This window comes from Umbelopsis ramanniana (assembly GCF_025399195.1).
Source record: "Umbelopsis ramanniana AG unplaced genomic scaffold K450scaffold_9, whole genome shotgun sequence".
NCBI classification, from domain to species: Eukaryota; Fungi; Mucoromycota; class Umbelopsidomycetes; order Umbelopsidales; family Umbelopsidaceae; genus Umbelopsis; species Umbelopsis ramanniana.
The window spans coordinates 111,346-132,310 of NW_026252095.1; the positions used below are offsets into that span (position 1 = coordinate 111,346).

At 44.3% G+C, this 20,965-nt stretch overlaps 5 protein-coding genes across 5 annotated transcripts; 1 reads left to right on the forward strand and 4 right to left on the reverse strand.

Annotated features, from left to right (window-relative positions):
- Positions 1-99: 99 nt before the first annotated feature.
- K450DRAFT_227211 (uncharacterized protein) lies at positions 100-3,571 on the reverse strand. The gene has a single exon (XM_051586696.1). The coding sequence runs from the start codon at positions 3,400-3,402 to the stop codon at positions 115-117; it is 3,288 nt and encodes a 1,095-aa protein (XP_051447447.1). The 5' UTR covers positions 3,403-3,571; the 3' UTR covers positions 100-114.
- On the reverse strand, positions 3,451-6,077 carry K450DRAFT_227212 (uncharacterized protein). The gene is made up of 4 exons (XM_051586697.1): positions 5,801-6,077; positions 5,471-5,587; positions 5,173-5,306; positions 3,451-5,048 (listed from the first exon to the last, which is right to left on the reverse strand). Exons 1-4 carry the CDS (start codon positions 5,984-5,986, stop codon positions 3,740-3,742), a joined length of 1,746 nt encoding a protein of 581 aa, XP_051447448.1. The 5' UTR covers positions 5,987-6,077; the 3' UTR covers positions 3,451-3,739.
- K450DRAFT_227218 (uncharacterized protein) lies at positions 5,964-7,001 on the reverse strand. The gene has a single exon (XM_051586698.1). The coding sequence runs from the start codon at positions 6,717-6,719 to the stop codon at positions 6,213-6,215; it is 507 nt and encodes a 168-aa protein (XP_051447449.1). The 5' UTR covers positions 6,720-7,001; the 3' UTR covers positions 5,964-6,212.
- A 377-nt stretch (positions 7,002-7,378) lies between these two features.
- On the forward strand, positions 7,379-8,427 carry K450DRAFT_170819 (uncharacterized protein; the record flags this gene model as incomplete). Its single annotated transcript, XM_051584126.1, has 3 exons — positions 7,379-7,444; positions 7,521-8,293; positions 8,358-8,427. 3 exons carry the CDS (start codon positions 7,379-7,381, stop codon positions 8,425-8,427), a joined length of 909 nt encoding a protein of 302 aa, XP_051447450.1.
- Positions 8,428-9,422: 995 nt separating this feature from the next.
- K450DRAFT_196827 (uncharacterized protein) lies at positions 9,423-20,639 on the reverse strand (the record flags this gene model as incomplete). Its single annotated transcript, XM_051584532.1, has 30 exons — positions 9,423-9,677; positions 9,749-9,846; positions 9,910-10,006; positions 10,071-10,191; positions 10,253-10,795; positions 10,857-10,989; positions 11,052-11,130; positions 11,192-11,355; positions 11,420-11,687; positions 11,752-12,764; positions 12,867-12,894; positions 12,973-13,423; positions 13,502-13,532; positions 13,596-13,674; positions 13,739-13,819; positions 13,892-14,007; positions 14,077-14,123; positions 14,183-14,505; positions 14,803-14,969; positions 15,036-15,339; positions 15,399-15,752; positions 15,820-15,941; positions 16,009-16,358; positions 16,431-17,011; positions 17,077-17,392; positions 17,478-17,542; positions 17,610-18,352; positions 18,431-18,891; positions 18,954-19,404; positions 19,484-20,639. 30 exons carry the CDS (start codon positions 20,637-20,639, stop codon positions 9,423-9,425), a joined length of 8,997 nt encoding a protein of 2,998 aa, XP_051447451.1.
- Positions 20,640-20,965: the final 326 nt, after the last annotated feature.

A 20,965-nucleotide genomic window follows, 5' to 3' on the forward strand; every position in this document is an offset into this window, starting at 1 on the left:
TATTCTTACATGATTTATTCTATGATGATGGTGTAGAAAGTGGTTTTGGGGGTGGGGGAATGAAAAATTATGATAAATTATAAGCTATCAAATACAAGCTTTCCCAAGAAATATTTAGTAAACTTCGAGAATGTATCTCTCCTTGTCCTTCCACTCTTCAATAAGATCGGAAGCAGCACGCTCTTCCATACCACCATATTGCTTGAGGCCATAGACAACAGCGTCCTTGACATCGGGAACGGGCCAGGTGGGACCACAGAGGTAGAAGTGGGCCTGTTCATTGATGAGGTATTCGTACAATTGACGAGAATCTTCTTGCATCTTGTGCTGAATATACACCTTTTGCTTTTGGTCACGAGAGAAGGCAAGTCCCATGTGGGTGAGAAGACCTTCAGCATGGTAAGCCTCCAACTCCTCACCATAGAGGTATTCATTGCGACGGTTACGGGAACCGAAGTACAACATCATAGGACCAACTTCAACACCGGAGGCCTTGAGGACAGAACGTTCTTGGATGAAAGCACGGAAAGGAGCCATACCAGTACCGAGACCAGCCATGATGACAGGCTGAGTATCAAGAGGAGGCAACTTCATGACGGAGGGCTTGATGGACACAGTGACGTTGGCGCCGATCTTGAGGTCGCTCAAGTAACGGGTACATTGACCATAACGGACTTCACCGGTGGAGGTCTTCCAGTCGACAGCAACAACGAGGAGATGGACAGAGTTAGCGAACATCTTTTGAGATGAGGCAATGGAGTAGTGACGGGGCTTGATGGGAGCGACAATGGTGGCCAACTGCTCGACGGTGGGTCTAGCCGAGGTGAACTCGCGCAATACATCTTCGTAAGTGACGGTTTCGTCAACACGCTTCTTGTATTCCTCCTTGCCTTCAGATGAGATAAGGAAAAGTAATTGCTCACGCTCCTTGGCGTCAGTGGTGTATTCGGCAAGAGATTCGTAGAACTTCTTGGAGGGACGGCCAAAGATGTCGAGGGTTTGAGTGAAGAGTTGGAAGATGGTGCGGGTTTCGCGCTGACCGGCTTCGTTGGCAGGAAGAGCAATGATATCTTGACCATTGATACCGTACCATTCCAAGAAACGTTGAACTTGACGTTCGTCGTTCAAACCGTGAACTCCCAAGGCATCACCGAGGTTGTACTTGAGACCAGAGTTACCAGTATCGAACTCCAAATGGAAGACGTTACGATCGTAAGTGCCGGGAGTGAGACGTCTGTTCTCAGTGCACTTGACAACGAAGGTATCCTCATGGAGATCCGGGCGCAATGCAGTCTTGGATGCATAAGCTTCCTTGAAGATAAGGTCCCAGGCAGCTTGATGCCATTTTCCAACAGTGGCGGCACCTTGAGATTCATCAGGAACCAAAGCAGAGTCTTCGTTGGTGGCGGCACGATCGGCAGGGATCTTGGGCAAGACGGCGTCAGAGATTTCGAGAATGGTCCATGGAGGCAAGAGATCAATCTTGGTCAAATCAGCCTTGACAGCATCAAAGATTTCTTGAATAAGAGCAGCTGTCTTCTTGGAACCATCCATCTCTTGGTAGAGAGCAGCCAAAGCAGAAGAAGAAGCATCGACCACGTTCTTGTTGAGAAGGAAGTAAGCGGTTTCGAAAATGAGGTTGCGAGACTTGTGGCTCAAGGCAAGGTTTTGGGCAATGCTGGCAACATCGATGGTGTACAATTGAATATCAAGTTGCGTGGCACGGAGCTTGAACTCGTTGGTAAGCTTGGGCTCAATCTCATCACCGTTCTTCCAGGGACCGTTCAACAACACGGTGGCCTTTTGGTTGCTGGAAGCCAAAACATCGTACTCCTTGATCAAAGCAACATCTTGAACAGCAATGAAAGAAGCCTTCTCGTAAGCGTAGGCGTTGACATCGGCGGACTTGCTGAAGCGCAAGTGGCTGTTAACCACCGCACCACCAGGTCTGTAAGAATCCTCAACAATGCGAGTCTGGACGTGAAGAGACTTGGAGAGGATGTTGGAGACATGAGAAGCGGTGTGGGTCTTGGCGACTTCCCAGAAAATGGCTCTGGAAGCGGTATCGACCAAAGCGGGCTCATCGGCCAGCGATGTGTATTGTTCGCTGTTGAGATCAACAAAGTTGTTGGTCTCGCTCAAAAGCTGAAGAAGATGAGCGGGTCTCAAGTTACCATAGTTGATAGATTGAGCAGTGACAATGCGAGGCTTCACACCGGTCCATTCACCGAAACGGAAGGAAGCAGCGACATCCAAGAACAAAGGACCGTTGAAGGCGAAAAGACCATCACCTTGTTCAAGAACAATGACACGCTTGGCTGTCTTGGGAATGGCATTAAGGAAATGAGCCTCAGACCAAGGTCTGCACAGACGGACAGACAAAATGCCAACACGGTTAGCAGTGGCAAGCTGACCAACGGCTTGCTTGACGGTTTGGGAACCAGCACCCAGGGTGACAATGACGGTCTCGGCATCGGAAGCACCAGAGTACTCAAAGATGTGATAATCACGACCTACGGCCTTTCCAACTTGACCGAGGATGTTCTCAACGGCATCGTATGCGTTGGTGTAGCTGGTCTCCACGGCAGCAACATTGGCGGCGATGCTGGCAATCTTGGCGTAAGGGAGAAGGTCGACCTTTTCGATCTCCTTGGCGGCCTTGACACCATCAAAGTAGTGCAAGATAGGCAATGAGGTGGACTTGGAGATAATGTGAGCAGCCAAAGCCATATCATGGGCTTCCTGAGCGTTGTTGGAGGCCAAGAAAGCGAAGCCAGTGTTTCTAGCGGCGAGAACAGAGTCGACTTCAGGAGAGAGTTCAAGCCCATCATCCAGAGCATGAGCACCAACATGAATAACAACAGGAAGCTTGGACTGAGCAAGAACATGCATGTTGGGGATCATAGTGAGAAGACCTTGGGAGGAAGTCAACACAGTGACAGCAGCAGGGGCAGAGTGGACGGCACCGTGCACAGCAGCAAGAGCACCAGCACGAGTATCCATATGAGCCACCTTGCCGTTCTGTCCATACACATTGGCAATGTTTTCAGCGGCCCATTGTTCAACACTTTCACCGAGGTAGCCGGTGGGCAGACCGGGGTAAACAAATGACAAATCAGATAGGCCATAAGCAATGTAAGCGGTAGCAAGGTTGGCGTTGACGAGGCGGGACAGGGTATCATCGGAAAGGTCATTGATAAGATGAGCGTTGGCGAGCTTGCTCTTAAGTTCGATCAAAGCATCTTCGTCGACAATGATGGTTTGGCTGCTGCTGGTGGTGGAGGCAGCATCAAGGTCGGGGGTGCCTACAGCAGTAGGAGCGTCGTCTAAGGGTTGTTGCAAGTCAGAGGAGAATGTCCTTGTCTTCAAAAGCGAAGCGATCAACGCTGTCGAGGCAAACATGGTGTTAAGACAAAAGAGATGGTGAACAGAGATTTCCTCGATTTAATTTCATTGAATATAAGCCACGGTTGGATGAATAAACCTTTGGGTTCATCGGAGCACGCCATCCATCAATCGCTGCAGCCATTCACCGTCGTTCGAAATTGCGCAATTCAAACATTGGATGTGCACTGCTAAAAATTTTCATGTTCCGACTCACGATCCAATCACATTCAAGATCTCCATCTTACGGGGAAGTGTTACTAATGGGTTGGTTCCAAAAAATAACATATATTAAAAATACAAAAATGGAGGATACATCATACTAGTTTCAATGAAGTCTCTCTCTAAAGCCATTTTACTTTCTGAGCCAATCAGTCCAAGAAATCTTTTGGCTCACAGGCTGCGTAGGCGCCTGAATATCCACTGGTTGGCTCAATGCGATCTTTGTATCAGCCGTTTCGTCTCGGCTTTGCTTTAAGAACGGCATCACATTGGTGCCTCCAGTACCTCGTACCACTTTAGATTCAGGGTCTACAAACTTGGCTAAACCCAATGTTGGGAGGAGATTATTAAGCTTGTGAAGGGAGCTGGATTTGGACAAGGAGGGAGACGTTGACAAGGCAGTCTGAGGGTATAAGATGTTGGGCTTGCTGGGAGCATCGTCTGCTTCCGAATTCGAATCCGTATCTGGCGCCTTTTCTGTCAATTTGATGTTGGTGGTGGCTTTGGTGTGGTCAATGGCAAATCCACCATGAGGGATATTAGGACCCTTGCGTGCTTGATTCACAATATATAAACTAACAATCTGTACATGCTTGTCGCGGAAAGCCTTGAGTTGATCGAGACACCCATTATAAGCTTCTAAGAGTGACTTTTGCTGTTCGGTCAAATCCTCCTCCATGGCTTGCAAGTTCAACATGAAGGGTCTTAAATTGGCTGCCTTCTCCAAGTCTGCGAGAAAATGACGATGTTCTCTAGGCATGTATTTGCGCATGGTTTGAATAAAATTGTTGCGGTTGGGCTTCATCTCTTCTTGGGAACGTGTTCGCTCCATAGTGGCTAGCGTATCCGAATGGCGTTTACCAGTCAATTCAACAGCGGTATTGGTGGGTGGCATATTGTTGTACCGGTCAAGTCTTTGAGCATTGCTTGGACGACGAGCTTTTCTTTCGCCGGTGGGATGATGTTCAACGCCAAAGGCAACATCCAGAGCATGAATAAGACTGCTTTGTGCTGCACTGCCACCAGCATACTTCCTGTACTGTTGAAGCATACGTTCTGCTTCGGATAGATGAGACATGTCGGCGTATTCATCCGACTCGGCATCCCATAGATTGTCCACGCCTTCATAGATGAGCCCTAGGGGAAGTCCTGCATCGGCCATGTTTTCCCAACCTGCCAAATAAGGTCTTATTTTCCAGTAAAATACATAAGGATCGCATTTTTCCGACATCCGAGCTAGAGCCACATTCATGTCGGCTAGACAGGAATTGATGTGAGTTAAGTCGGCGATGAGAGCCTTCTCGTCATTGGCTTGAACGTGGTCGAGCGCCTTGATGATGGATGCAATAGCAGGAGCGCCTGCTGCCTCAATGGCCACGGTGACGAGGTAAAACCAAGCTTCATCCACGGATCCAGAATAGGTAGTTAGTGCTGCCAAATTGCTGAAAGGGTATCAAAATAGTTAGTCATCGTTTCATAACCGAATTTTTTTTTTTATCTGATGATTCCGGAGTTTCACTTTTTCCCTGCCTCATTTTTTTTGTCGCTCCTTTTGAATTTACATACCTTAGGTCTAAGGGACCGTCTTCCCACAATGGCTTATAGTTCCATAGAACCACACTGGCGTGACATACCACAGGACAAACCCCAAGATGAGAAGCAATATGAGTCCAAGGAATGGCCAAGCACGGTGGAAGTGACTGAATGTACGTCATTAAACAAAAAAAATTAGTTAAGCTGTCAATCGTCTGACCACATGTGCGTGCCACGGGCCAGGAAAAAAATCTCCCCACCCGCCCGCCGGACTCAAGGATTTAAAGTCCTGAGGGCCAGCAATTGATTAATAAACCGTGAAAAATAGTACCTCTGACACTTCCTCGTGTTTACCCCAGACATAGCCATGCGAGAGCATACACAGTACCAAAAACGCTCTTCGATACTCCGGTTTCGACTTGAGTTGCTTATGGTTCAAGATGGGAAGCTGTTCACCATAAATAAAAACAGGGCAATTAGCGTGACTGACAGCTACAGCGTATACTTTTTTTTTTTTTTCCTTCTTTTGTCGTATTGCAGATGTCGAAGCCAACATGCATAGAGCTGCATTCATTCATCTTTGACATGGTCATGTCAAGGTTGACCATAATGTCGTATTTTCTTCCGTCGTTGATAAGCAGTTAATGAGAGTAGACGTTACCTTTCTGACCCTCTCTCTTAAACGACCAGCCAGCAACAGACCGTTGAAGTCATCCATTGTGGACTCCCAGGGGTCAAAGTACGGGTTCAACAATCGACGAAGGGGCGGTTCAGGCGGCAAAAACCCCGTCTCTGGTGAGATGTCATAGTCTTGCAAGCTACGCATCATAGATACTTTGCCAGGCATGAAGGAAAAATCTCAATTGAAAGAGAGAAGAAGTAGAGGAGTTACAATTTTGATGTTTTTTTATATAAGATGAGTTTTTTTTTTTTTTTATACTGTTATCCCACGGATTTCTTTTTTGAAAAGAAGATAGTAATTTTTTTCCAACTTGGATGACACTGCATCACGCTACCGTGGGACATAAGACTTAAACCTATGACATATTATACAACAACAAAAACTTTTTTAATCAGTATCTGAGCGGGGAAGGAGATCTGTTACCCCCGTGTCTGGTTACGTTGTCCAAGGCGTAGTGTGGCATAGGCGGCGCCAGCTTGTCCCCTTTGTAGTACTGGTCATGTTCTTCGTCCACCAACCGGTGATGATTATAAAGAACCGACACTCTATCTCCCTGAGGTTGCTGCTCCTGTGATGATCCTGATATCATACTCCATGGCCGAAACATAGACGATGGTCGAGCACCTAACATGGTTTTAGGTCGTTGTTGGTATCGGGTGACTCTGCGATTCTCCTTCACCGCTGTTTCTCGTCTTTTCTTTGCCTTGTGTCGGCTGATCATACAGAAGGCAATGGCACACAAGATAACAGCGACTATAATACACGGGACGATAATGGTTGTTTTCGACACTCCTCCTCCTGAGTCTTGTCTACGGATCAATGGCCGGGTTGTGAGAAGAGGTGATGCTGTTGCCAGGTGGATTCCTGCCAAGATAAGGTATATGGGTTTTGAAGACATGGTATTTGAAAGGAGTGGGGTGATCAGCAAAGAGTGAGTATAAAATAGAAAGAAGCTTCAGCTTTAGGCGGGCTCCAGCATTTTTTTATTGCCTTGTGTTCACTTGTGTGTGACATTGATCTGCGTCGTCTCTTGCTGCGCTAAGGTAATTTGGAACATCTGGAACCCGCGCACCGCTTTGTTACCATCCATTATCTCGTAGCGTTCCCAATGTTTACCATTTATGTGCAATTTGTCTGCTAGCTATCTGCTTGATCAATTTGTACACGTGCGTGCCTTTCACCTCCTTCCCATGCCAAGTTATGGAAAAGCAACGTTCGCTCCCCTGGGAGGATGATCGACGGACGGTTGACATTCACTGGCTTGGATAAGTGACTTGAGGATGTTGCCCAGAGCTGCAAAACGGATCATCGGCCCCGCCAGTTAAAAATCAGTGAGTAAGGCCAAACTACTCCACCTTATTGGACCAGCGGGGTTTCAGCGGTTCATCTTTCATCCCAATCGAAGTTTTATAAACTACTTTACCATTTGGTACCTCTCACTTTCCCCTTCCCCACTTTTGAATGTCGGAATCTTCTTTACAACAACAATCCACCACCACCCTGATGGCTCAAGACAAGACTCCAAAGTCATTCTTTAGTGAAAAGACCAAAGAGACCATGGCTGGTTTTGTCCTGGGAGGTATGGCTGCCTGTGGAGCTGTAACCTTCACTAACCCTTGGGAGGTACGAAAAACTTTATTTTTTTTGGGTCACTTCTGTTTAGCCATTCAGCAATTCATGAGTATCTTCATCGGCGTAGGTGGTTAAGACCCGACTTCAACTTCAAGGAGAGTTGGTTCGTTCTGGAACCTTGGCGGCGGAGGCTAAGCCCTATCACAACAGCTTTCAGGCGCTAGGCCTCGTTTTTAAAGGCGAAGGCGTCCGTGGTATTCAGAGAGGTTTAGGAGCGGCCTATGTGTATCAAGTGTGTCTGAATGGTTCTCGACTTGGCTTTTACGACCCTATTCGTAATATCATTCTGAACGTCACTGGCTCCGAAGGTGTATCCGCCCGAGTTGCTTCCGGTGCTTTGGCTGGAATGGCAGGCGCTTTGCTTGGTTCACCGCTGTACTTGGTGAAGACCCGCATGCAGTCATTCTCGCCTGTTTTCGCAACCATTGGTCATCAACATCATTACTCGTCAACCTGGTCAGCATTATCCAGTATCTGGAAGCTTGAAGGAGTTCGTGGCTTGTATAGAGGCTGTGATGCTGCCATGGCTAGAGCCGGTGTTGGAAGTGCTGTACAATTGCCAACATACGATTACTCCAAGCGATTCCTCAAGGCTCGTTTCAATATGGTCGAAGGCACATCTCTTCACTTTGCTGCAAGTATGATTTGCGGTTTCCTTGTATGCTGCGCTATGAACCCATTCGACGTTATCAGCACTCGTATGTATAACCAAAAGGTCGACCCTGTCACGAGAGTGGGTGTCTTGTACAAGAACCCTGTGGATTGCTTGGTCAAGATGGTTCAAACTGAAGGTGTAGGGGGTCTATACAAGGGATTTGCTGCTCATTATTTGAGAATAGGGTGAGTGTTCCATCTCGGCCATTTTTTTATATGCTGCTACATGACTAATCTATCTTTTCTTTAGCCCACATACTATGTTGATGTTTGTATTCTACGAACAATTGAAGACGGCATACAAGAAACATTTTGATTGAGGATAACGGGATGCATTATTATTCATGTATACTATCATAGAGCGAGTATTAGATTTGTTGGCCGTCCTCGCACAAGAAAAAGGCAATCGCCTCTCATGTATATCCCCTTGTTGCCAAACCATCCTGTAATATTTGATTCCTTTTTTTCCAACCTATTCGCTCTTGATCTGGACTGAATGTACATACAAGCGAATTGGCCAAGCTGATAGTGGTGGATACAAAGTGGACGGCAGCTTGAATATGTTTATGTATATAATTGTGCATGTGGATGTCATGCAGCTGGCTGGCTGGTGATCAAACACTGTACGTTTCGGCTACATTTGCAATCATTGTGTATGAACAGAAAGATAGCCACTAAAGGTAGAGCATTAGGCATCCATCTGCCTCAGTATTTGAAGCGGATCGTGCAGTGTGTACGCATGCGCTAGGTCGGTTCGGTTACATGAATAACCACCTTTTCTTGACAAGCTATCTTATCTTGCCCTTAGGGCTGATCCCGAAAGTTCTCTTCACAGACGAATTGGTAATCTGCCTTTCTTGCCACTGACTGATTGTAGATAGCCCCTTGTGATTGACTGCCACTGCCACTAATTTAAGGTTTATGCCACAAACGACATACTGTGTTCATCCCGAGTCTTGCAGTGACAACCTGATTTCTCTACGCTGATAAGGAGACGATCAGTGGACGCTTGTCCTTAGTCATAGTTTGAAGTATCTGTGGAAGAGATGTGTACACGAAAACTAAGAGTGGCCATACAAAAAAATGGCTGTGTATCAAGTCGAGCAGACAGTTGGGTATGTGATTGAACAGATTAAGTCAGTGAAGAAGCGAAGACAATTTGGTTAAAATTGGAACACTACTTATGCAATTGAATTGTCTTTCATTATTTTAATTAAGCTCGCAACTGCGATAAAAAGAAAAACGATCAGATTATCTCTAAGCTCATAGTAAATCGCTATGGTAAACCGATTGAATTTCAGTAATATGAATAAGTTTATGAGAATGCCAGTTGGCCAATAATGCTGTCACCCGAGATATCGGTTTGAGGTATATTACCAGCAATCACTTTGTCAAATTTAGTGGGTAGGTTTGGCGTCTTGTCGGTCCATTGAGCCGTGTCAATTACGACGTCGCCATGATCCGATACTTGAAAGGTTCCGTCGTTCTCACCACTATTCAAAACGTAAATTCTATATTTGTTGGAAACAGCATCTAAGGCTGCAAGAGTAGCGTCCAAATTGTTTTGCCCCTAGAATATAAATTTCCATTTGATCAGCATACTTCCTACCGCTAACACTAATACAAATCATTTCGACTTACAGTACTCCAGTTGGTTACAAAGATATGGCCTATGCCAGCATTGGGGTTACTTAATCTGTTTGTAATGATGTCCGTCAAGCAAGAGCCCGCCGGTTGAACTGCAAACGGGAAAACAGTCAATAAAACATAGAGAGGAATAGTATAACGGCAGAGCTACGTACATGTTTTACCCTCAGTCTTTCCACTGATGAGATAAACGTTGGCGACAATGGAAGAATACAAATTGATCATCTTCAGCTTCGAGCAATGGTGAGGCACCTGGTATTCAAATGTTACTTCAAAATTTCAGATAAATTGACGTCGCACACCTTTAAAAACAAACCTTTAGGATTGTATACAACGGCCATGAGGCTCGAAGTTGAGATACATATTGCCACTGAAGTTCATTCATATCACCTGTGAACAGCATTTGAGTTGATCCTGTGGTCATTTCAGTTATGGTACTAGAAGAGCAAAGGTTAGTGAACCGGATGAAGGTTCTAAAATGGCTTTTGTGTACTTTACCTGACCATATTGCTCGCTGGACCTTCATTACTGTTTGGCTGCTTCATGAGCTGCTGCTGAGTACCACCCATATCGTCGTCAGGTAAATCTTCGTCAACGTCCATTGATTCAGTTACATCTGTTTGACCGTCATTCCAAGTGGGATATGAGACGGGACTGGTGAGGCGGCCGGTACCACACATATAGGGCATAGAAAATGCACTGAAAAGACTGCCAGATATATCGAGGTTGTTCGCACCCATCATCATGCCGATACCATTATAACCGAAGTAAGGGGAACCTCCAGCGCCTTGGTTGCCACCACTAGTCTGACCATGGGCTGGCACCCACGTACCGCCATTATTGTTGGACAGTTGACTCAACTCGCTCAGTAGCAAGGCATACTCCTTGCTTCGCAACGAATTCACCGCGTCTTGGAAAACCTGAAGTCCACCGACTTCATATGATGTTTGAGCAAATAGTTGAATACGATCGCAGTCTTCGTTGCTATTGTCGAAAGGTACATTAAGCATTTCTCTCAGACTCAAATCAAAAGGAGAATCACTAGAAAGAAAATTTTAGAAAAATGGGTTATACTCTTCTTCAGATTCTAGTATACACTTACTGCATAAACCCGGTGCCAGGATCATTGACATTGCGAATTTGGTTTGTGACATATCTGCTTGGTCGGAAGTATGGTATACCGTTGACCGATACCGCGTTCTGTAAAAACATTTGAACTAACCCTCTGATATGATCTGCAATAGAAATCTAATCAATTTTGAACACAAGAGCATAGTTCTAACACTGCGAAACTTACCAGTATCTGAATGAGTTAGGATGACGGTATCGAAGAGACTGGGTTGAGCTTTCTTTGAAATTGCCATGTTGGCAATAACCTAATAATCAATAGTAAGAAATTTGTCTTGATATTATTGTCGGTGTCCTTATTGTACTTACCGATTGCAAAGCTTGTAATTCTTCGGAGTATCCTTTACCAGCATCAATCATGATACCTTTTGTTGCCACAAGCACACCTCCGCTTCCCGATGCCATCATCATATTTTCAGCATTAGTTCCAAGACCGAAGGTGTTTTGCCAATTTTGAACTTCGATGACGAAGGCTGAGAAAAAGCTATTAGATGACATATTCCAAATACTGTGTTCATATGCATTCAATCAACTTACACTCTCCTCTACCAACTTGAACCATATGAATAACCGTTTTACGAGCAGTATAAGCCTTGCATCCAGTTGCCTGTCGTTTAGTAAGACCGTCAGGGCAAGCTTCACCAGGTTGCGTTTCGACAGTAGGAGGAGGACTAGACAGTCTCGGAGGCATGGTTGTACAAGTCAAGTTGTTGTAGACAGCTGCCAATGCGCGGTTATCATCCGTATCCTGTCCAAGAAGCCAAATCATTCCTCCTGCTAACCCTTTAGCGCCAGCATAACACATCTAAGTAAGAATTCAATATATTAGAACTGGTCGTAGCATCGGCTGATAAAAATCGATTGCTTACCTTGTTAGCTAATGCCTTTTCACTATCATAACTGGCAAACTGATTGAGGGAAGGATTCCAGGCCCATGATGCTTGGGAATATGGATCCCAGTATGTAGTCCAGGAAGGATCACTGACAATTTGAGCGAAAGTTGGCATAGCAGTTGCATCCATTTGAGCGCCTGTAAAAGGCTGATACAATCCAGGGTATTGAGAGCTGCTATATGCCTGACCAGGTTCAACACCAACTTCCGTTCTAGAATAGAATGGAACACCAAGAACCAGTCGGGAAGGATCGCAGCCAGCATTAACCCATCCATTGACAGCGTCATCAATGGAATACTGCTCGCCTGTTGCTCCAGGAGTGTTGTCATAGATGGGTGCTTGGTGGTTAGTAATTGTATCCCAGGCACCATGCATGTCGTAAGTCATCAAGTTGACATGAGTAACAACAGAGCAAATGGCCTTCTTATCAAGAAATTGGTATTTGTCGTATCCTGAGGGAGCTGCAATGGACAATTCATACATATCACCGTGCTTGTTTCTTCCAAGTTTAGTAGGTCCAGCAGTATTAAGAGCAGTCCTTAACAAAGTCAAGAAGTTGACATATTGAGCTGGGTCGTTGCTGCGAGCAGTGTCTTCACAGGTAGAAGTTATACAGTTTTGCGTGTTTTCTCTGTCGCCATAGGCGGCCTGTTGATACAATGGCTCATCACCGTGCTCGAATCCGGGATATTCCCAGTCGATATCAATTCCATCGAAAGGAAAGAAGTCTAAGATTGATACAATGGATTGAACAAAGCTCTCGACATGGGCAGGGTCCGTGGCTGGCGTAAAGTAGTTCGCGTCATACCATCCACCAATAGACAACACAACTCGAACTCCGTCAAGGGCGGAATCTTGCAAGCGCATAAGGTCCAAAAGATAGCTGAATTGTCCGCAAGCCAGGATGGTACTTCCATCAGGAGACTCTTTCAAGGTTGTTCCGTCCATTTTTGTAGTACAAGATGGATTTCGACCGCCTTCAGGTCCACCTGCATTGTAACAAGTAGTCACTGGGCAAGAACCATCTAAATGAAATAAATCAGTTTCAGAGATGAATAATGTTGACTATTTTACATAGACAAAAATCATACCAGATTCTTTGTAGCCAAAGTATGGGACCTAAATACAAATAGTTCGATTATACAGTTCTGTTAGACCTCCATATTAAAATGCGAATTATCTGACGATACGCCTTACCATGCTAATGACACCAGGAGCACACTGGTATGAGGAGGGGATTGCCATGCAATTATCGGTGTTGCTGTTGTCGAAGAAGAACGAGCTGATTGTACTCCAAGTACAGTCAGCAAGTGACATGCCAGAGCAGGCACCAGTGTCAGCAAATAGATCGGTAGGGTCGAGGTAGTAAGCATCCAATTCTGGGGAATAGGACACCATGGAGAAAGCATAGTTGATATGTGTAATCATTTTGCCCATCTCTGGTGTGATCTCCACAATCTGATTGTTGTTATGATAGAAGGTCCAGTTTGGATAGTAAGCCTTCAAGACCTTTCCATAAGGCGAAGATGGAGGCTGAAGAGTTTTGGTAGCGTCACTCGGGTTGCAAATAGGTAAATTCATATCCTTGGGTCCGTAGATATCCTTTGTCCACCACAGAATGGTAATCCAGATATGGATCTCTTCATAGCTATATCATTAATTAGTTTAGTCAATGGAAGAGTAGCAATACCGTATGTGTACATTTACTAAAAAGGTGAAAACTTACTGCTGCCACATATCGATGAAACAGAAGTCATCTATAGATAGCCTCGTCAGTTACAATATTCTTTCCGTATGGTCATTTTTAAATCATCACTTACTGGCACAATAATCAGATCCCTGGCACAAATCATCGTCACTAGGCATCAGTTTAATCATTAAACTTCCTTCAATTGTAACCTGTATTGATCATATTAGATGTTCTTCTTTCACAAACTTTGGCCAATGAATGTCTTGTACTTACAATGATAGTGAGCTCCGCATCAAGCTGTAGGACTCCACGATTATTCCAATATCTTCCTTGTATATGCAAACAAGGTGGAGACTAGAACGCAAAGTCCATAAATTAGTATGCTGAGTCCATAAATTATTGGGTCACATCAATCGTGAAACTTACAATGTCAAATACATTCAAAACGTCATCTATCGCCGGATCGGACAAACAGAATTCAATATCTATGGATTGGTAGTTATCTTGAACTTCAGTGACAACACCGGTGCCATTGACATAATCTGATGGTAAATTGAATGGTTTCAGTACTTATGACAGCTAATATTCATCATTAGCAAGCAGAAATTTACCTGATTGAATACACCATTCCTCAGCAATACGGATTTCAAAGAAATCACTTGTGGAAAAAAGATGTCAATACAAGCTTTCACAGACTGTTTAGCTTGAAAAACTTACGTTACAGGCCAAACGCAGGAATCACTCGAACAGTAATCTGTCTGTGAGACCTCCCCATCATTGTCAGGTTCATAATTTGCACCGCCAACCTCATCAATGATGTTCTTCAAACTTGTTGGATCACACCATTGTTTAATGTTGAGCAGACGCTTATCGAGAGGATGGCGTTTTTTTCTCGCCTCTTCACGCTTCTGTAGCATTCTTCTTTCATTAGCAAGCTCCGGATACTTTTCTTGAAATTTCTTCAAGACGCCTTCTTGGAATTCGCGCTTGGACACGCTTCGTTTGGAAAAGGCTGGGTTGGCGGTGGCTGTATCAATCTCCTGTGTATATATAGCATTACAGTAAATTAATGGCAGAGAATTTCCACAGAAGCAGGAGTTTGATTTGGTGAAAAAGGTATTTCCGTTAGTAAATGTACAAAACTGACTCCTATGAGATGCGCCAGTAGCTTCAAGAGCCATAAAGAAAGGATCTGTTGCCGTTAAATTTTGGAGCTGTTTCAGAGCACTTGAGGTGGACAGAGTGGATATCATAGCATCTACAAATTGAGTTTCGGTCTATTCAAGATGTGATCAATACTTGTTAAGAGCAATAGCAGCACTATTAGATTCACATACTGTGGTTGTGGGGTTTGCCTTCATAGTCTGATAAAGTGTCTGAAGCTTTGGGTTCAAGGACCCAAACTGATTGACTGCCTCAGACATCAGCTGCTGACTCGGTAGTTTCAACTGAGAGGCACTAATACACACTGACTTTCCGACAGTAATGTTTCCAGCCGAGCAGTCTAGAAATTAAGAATAAGGTTAACATATAAACCATAGATAATATGAATAATCCTTTAGTTAATTACCTATCTGTGGGTTGTATAAATAGAAATTGGTAGCAGTTACGTTGTACGTAGATTGGATGCTTGCGCACGTATCGTAACCACTACTAACGATGTTGCTTTTGCAGGTTGGAGCAGCTGCAGCAACACACAATGTCTGGCCAGGATTTAAAGCAGTACAGATAAGACCAGGATTCAAGGCGTTCAATACATCAGATGTAAGCTTGAAGGCACTTTCCACCGATGTACAAGTATCACCGCTCTGTACATCGTATACATCCCCGCATCCAACCTCCTGATTGCTTTGCAAGCATAATCTCGTATTGATCTATTAGAGCATTAATTTGATGAAAAGTTATAAACTCCATATCAATCTACACTACGTACCGGAATGACTTGAGAGCAATTTACGCTAGGATTGAGATTGCTGAAAGCTGCTGTGGAGTTTCTGAAATATTCTTGGGCCAAAATGGCGCATGTGTCTCCTAGAGCACTAGAATATACTTGAGAACATTGTGCAAAAGTGGATCCTACGCAAACGTTGGTTCCAACAGCCAGGGTACCGCTACATGACAGATTTGGATTGATGTCACTGAAAATGTTGGTGGAAAGACCAAACTGGCTTTGAACTGTGGTGCAGGTGTCGCCTGCTACACTTGTATAGTTGTGCGTACAGTCGGTAAATAAATTGTCAATACAAGCAGTGCTTGATATAGGTAGTGAACCATTGCAGTCCATTCCCTATGCATATGAATGAGTATAGCAATATGAGAAGCATTTTTCTGTGCTTTACCAAAGTGTGACTTACGGGATTAACCATGGTAAAGGTATCGTTACTGAGACCATATCTGTTTTGAATGTATTCACAGGTGGTATTCTGCTTTGTCACAACATATGTGTTGGAGCATCCTTCAACATCAGGAATGACGCCTTAACAGGATCATCGATTAGTCTACTGCTTTCTTCAGAAAGTACGGCTATGGGAATGTGTACTTACATAAACTGCGTCCTGCAATATCGCTACAGTTGTAAAGGCCTTGGTTGTATCGCAAAAGGGTCAAGGTAGAAATGTTATATGCAGCGGCAACAGTTGTACAGTTATCACTAGCAAGCGCGGTATATTCCAATGCGCAGCTAATCGTGGCAGGCGGTATGGTCCAAGGGGCAGTGGGAGTAACGGTTGTTCCTGGAGTTGTACTATTTACAACAACGCCTGGTGCATTTACACAGAGGGTATCGCCAGGGAAGATGTTGTTACATGCTGCTGATAAGAATGGATTATATGCCGTGATACCAGTAACGCCAGTTGTCACATTATTTGCAGTTGCGACAGTAGAACAAGAATCACTGTAACAAAAAACAAACCGTTAATAAAACTTAAAGCGCAAGTGCTCTCCACATGCATAATAATTCGTTTACCCTGATGCTATTATAGCAGTCTTCTTACAGACCGGCACATCCGAACGCTTGGTGCAAAGGATCTGACCGACGGCAATATTAGTGCACTGGGTGTTTAGAGTAGGATTCAGCCCCACAATTTGAGCGACATAGGTGTCAAATGATTGAGCAATTTTGATACAGCTGTCGCCAGAGACTACAGTGTAATTTGCTGTACATGTGGGAGCCAAAACCGGTGGAGAGAGGTCTGGAACGACAGATCCCTGCACACAGATTGTATCTCCAGTGAACAAGTTATCGCATGAAGTATCGAGATCTTGGTTCAATTGCAATAGGCTGTCTATGGTGACGTTATTGGCAGCTGCAATAGATGCACAGGTCTGACCAGTAGCAACAACAGTGCTTTTCCAGCACAATGGATCATACAAGGCTTTCGTACACAATTTTTGACCAACTTGCAAGTTTGTGCAATTCAGCGTAGGATTGTTGGTCTCTAACTGAGCGAGATATAGATTTTTTTGGACAACAATGCTAGAGCAGGTGTCGCCAGAAGAAACTGTGTAGTTGGACATGCAGTCATCGGAAGAGATATAGGAGCAATTCTACCATAAAATAGTTAGGTAGAGTCATCAAATGACAAGAAAGAAAAAATCGTAATAAAACCTACCGAGCAATAGTATCGATTAGAAGGCATGACTTCAGAAGCGTTGATGTTTACTAACGGATTACAAGCCTGAAATTGACCAGTTGTCAAACTCAAACTAGCAATGAACGACGTCCAAGTTGATCCAGTAGTAGACTTGGTCACTGAAGCGCAGACGGGCTGAGTGTATTGACAAGTAGTACAGAGAGAGGTACCGGTTGCAATAGTACCACTTGTGCAGTTCACTGCAGCATTACAAGCTTCGATGCTGTCAGTCGTGAGCAGATTACTTTGTGAAATTGAAGCACAAGTATCTGTAGACTTCCAAGTATAAGTAGCTCTATGGAAGGGAATCATGTGCAATTTTAGTGGAACTTTCTTTACACTCGACGTTACATGTTGTATTTGGTATTATAATCACTTACGAACAAGTGGGCTTGGGCAATGGCGGAGGCGGTAATGTGACCGGAGTTGTTGACTGAACTGAGGACTATGGAAGAGCAGCGATTAGCAAATATGAAATACCAGTAATAGAGTCTCACCATGTTTTCACTTACCACACAGTAATATTTGGATGTCGATAAAGGCGAGGTACAGTCAGTTTGCTGATTCCAATACTGGAACAAGCTACTGGTAACATTGATTGATGCTGCCATGGATGCACAGGTAGCTCCAGAAGGCGCTTTCATAACCTTATTACATGTGGGTTGAGAACCAGTACAAGAGGTGCACACAGAAGCTCCAGAAATTGTTCCTGAACATTGCAAGGTGGGATTACATACGCTGAAGGCATCAGTAGGAATATTGTAAGAGGCTTGGATGCTACCGCATGTTGTGGTGCTTGTGGCAATCGTAGTTGAGTTGCAAACAGATGCGCCACTGAGGACACAGATACTATCACCAGCAATTATATTTGAGCACCCAGTGTTGATGAAAGGATTGAGTGATAGCAGCTGCGTCACATTCATTTTGTTTGTCTGCGCAATAGAAGTACATGTCTGGTACAGTTGAATCAATTCTCGGCTTGCGCATGGGGGAACACTGGAACTTGAGAGGCAGAGACTTTGGCCAACTTTGATATTTGTACATTGTGTATTGATCGATGGATTCAAGCCATAAAGTTGAGCCAAGTAAATATCATTCTGGGCAACAATCTGACTGCAGGTATCGCCAGCTTGAACAGTGTACTCTTGATTACAAGCAGCAGTAGGCAAAGGTGTAGCAGAAGCGGTTTGCGTTGTTAAAGGATAGGTAGCAGTAGCGGTCAAGGCACCTGGGCTAATACAGACATCGTCCCCAACTACACCCATTAAAATAAATTGTTAGTCAGTCGAGCAATGTAAACATTGTTCACTTCAAGCCAGAAGGGTATACTAACCAAAGATATTGGAACACTGGGCATTAATGTATGGATTCAAAGTTTCGAAGGTCGACGTAGAGAGAGCATGATTTTCCGCTATACTGCTGCAGGAGTCACCAGCTTGAACCGTGTATGTCTGTGAGCAAGCCGGGCAAGTGTTGTCTCTGATGCACAGTATTTGCGCTACCGACAACGACGTAGAAGACTGTAAACTAGGATTTATACCAACCAATTGAGCCTGGTATATTCCATTGCTAAGTGTAATAGCAGATAGATTATCTCCAGGTTTGACAACATATGTTTGATAGCAGCCATAGGTGGTAGGAGTTGGCCCAATGCTAGTGACGGTTGCGGTTGCCCCTGCTTTAATGCAAAGTAGTTCTCCGAGTTGCAAGTTTGTACAGTTAGCATTTATGCTAGGGTTTAGAGAGTAGAATTGAGCTGAGGTCAAGCTGGCAGCTGTCCATATAGAAGAACATCTATCGGTCAATAGTTAGCCATAGTATTATGTAAGCTGTTGAGAAGACGTTGCTTTACTTACGTGTCACCAGAGATTACGGTGTAAGTAGTGATACAAGTCAGAGCCGAGGAAGGAGCTGCTGAGGAGGTTGTCGTTGCTACTGCTTTCAACTCGATACAAAGTACGTTACCAACAGCAAGATTGGTGCAGTCAGAGTTGACTTGAGGGTTCAGCGACAGAAGATCCGTACTAGTCATACCAAAAGTAGCGGTGATACTGGTGCAAGTATCTCCAGAGACAACTCGATATGCAATAGCGCATGAGGGATTAGTAGAAGTAGGAGAAGGTGCGGTTGTAGTTGAAGTGACGGAAGAAACGGAGAGACAAAGCGCTTCACCGACTATTAGATTAGTGCAAGCCGAATTTATCTGAGGATTAGCGGAGATCAGTTGAGCCGATGTGATGCCTGCAGCACTTGCAATGGTAGAACAGGTATCACCAGATCCGATGATATATTGTTTAGTACAAAGTCCTGTGGTCAAAAAATGAGAGAAAAGAATTAAAGTGTGCTATTTGTTTTAGTCTGTGTGGTCTGACATAGACTGACATACCAGCAATTGTAGCCGTTGCTGTGGCTGTGGATGAAGTAGTGGCATAAGTTCCTTGGACACAGAGAACCTGTCCAATTGCGAGATTAGAACAACCAGCATTAACAGAAGGATTCAAACCATAAAACTGAGCAGAGGTCAGACTATAAGTAGCCTCAATAGTTCCACAGGTATCTCCGGATTTGATAGTATATGTTTTAGTACAGCCTGTAGCAGTAGGAGTGGCACTTGTAGTAGTAGTAGTAGCAGCACTTCCTTTGACGCATAGAACCTGGCCAACTGAGAGATTGGAGCAAGCCGTGTTGACAGAAGGATTCAGTCCATAAAATTGAGTAGAAGTCAGACTATAAGCAGTTTCAATGCTTCCACAGGTATCACCAGATTTCACAGTATATGTTCCAGTACAGCCTGTAGCAGTAGGGGTGGCGCTTTTAGTAGTAGCAGTGGTAGTAGTAGTAGCAGTACTTCCTTTGACGCATAGGACCTGACCAACTGAGAGATTAGAGCAAGCCGTGTTGACAGAAGGATTCAATGCATAAAATTGAGCAGAAGTCAGACTATAAGCAGTTTCAATGCTTCCACAGGTATCTCCAGATTTCACAGTATATGTTCCAGTACAGCCTGAGGTAGTGGTAGCGGAAGCGCTGGTTGTAGTGGTAGTAGCTTTTTTTGTGGTAGTTGTTGCTTTTGTTGTAGTAGTAGTAGCTTTTGTTGTGGTAGTAGCAACTTTTGTTGTGGTAGTGGTAGTGGTGGTCAGAGCAGTACCAGAAACGCAAAGGTAGTCACCAGCAAAAAGGTTAGAGCAGCCAGAGTTCAAGTAAGGGTTCCAGGCCAAAATTTCTGCCAAAGTGGCACCATTTGCAGTAGCAACACTGCTACAAGAACTACCAGAAGGAGTGGATTTTTTGGTTGCACATGTAGGATCATTAGAGTCTCTCCAGCAAACGGATTGGCCGACAGAAAGATTGGAGCAGTCTGCATTAACGGTTCCTGCATTCAGAGCCAGAATTTCTGCCATATAGGTATGCTTTGATGAGATAATTGATGAACACGTATCTCCTGCTAGTACCGTGTAATGAGCATTACACGTTGCTTCTGCAAGATTGGGCAGCCAAACTGTCGCCAGCACCGCTGGTAACAGTAGTAACTTTCTTAACATTGCAAAGTACAAAGCTTTCACAGATCAATTCATGTTTTTCTGCGTTATATATTGTTCGTCAAAAAAAAAAAAAAAAAATTAGAATTTATGCGATCTGTTGCACCCGCCGCCTGTACAACGACGGTAGCGAAAGGTGTCTGACGCTATATATATTTTCCTAGTGGTCACAGCATTTTATCTTGAAGATATTCTTGTTACTCGTAGTCTTTGCTATGCTAATTTATGCTCGTCTTTACTATGGCATTAGTTTAAGCTACCCTCGGATCCATTGTTGTAATGGTAAATGGTAGTGATGACTATATTGGTACGTATCTTGCCAAAATAGG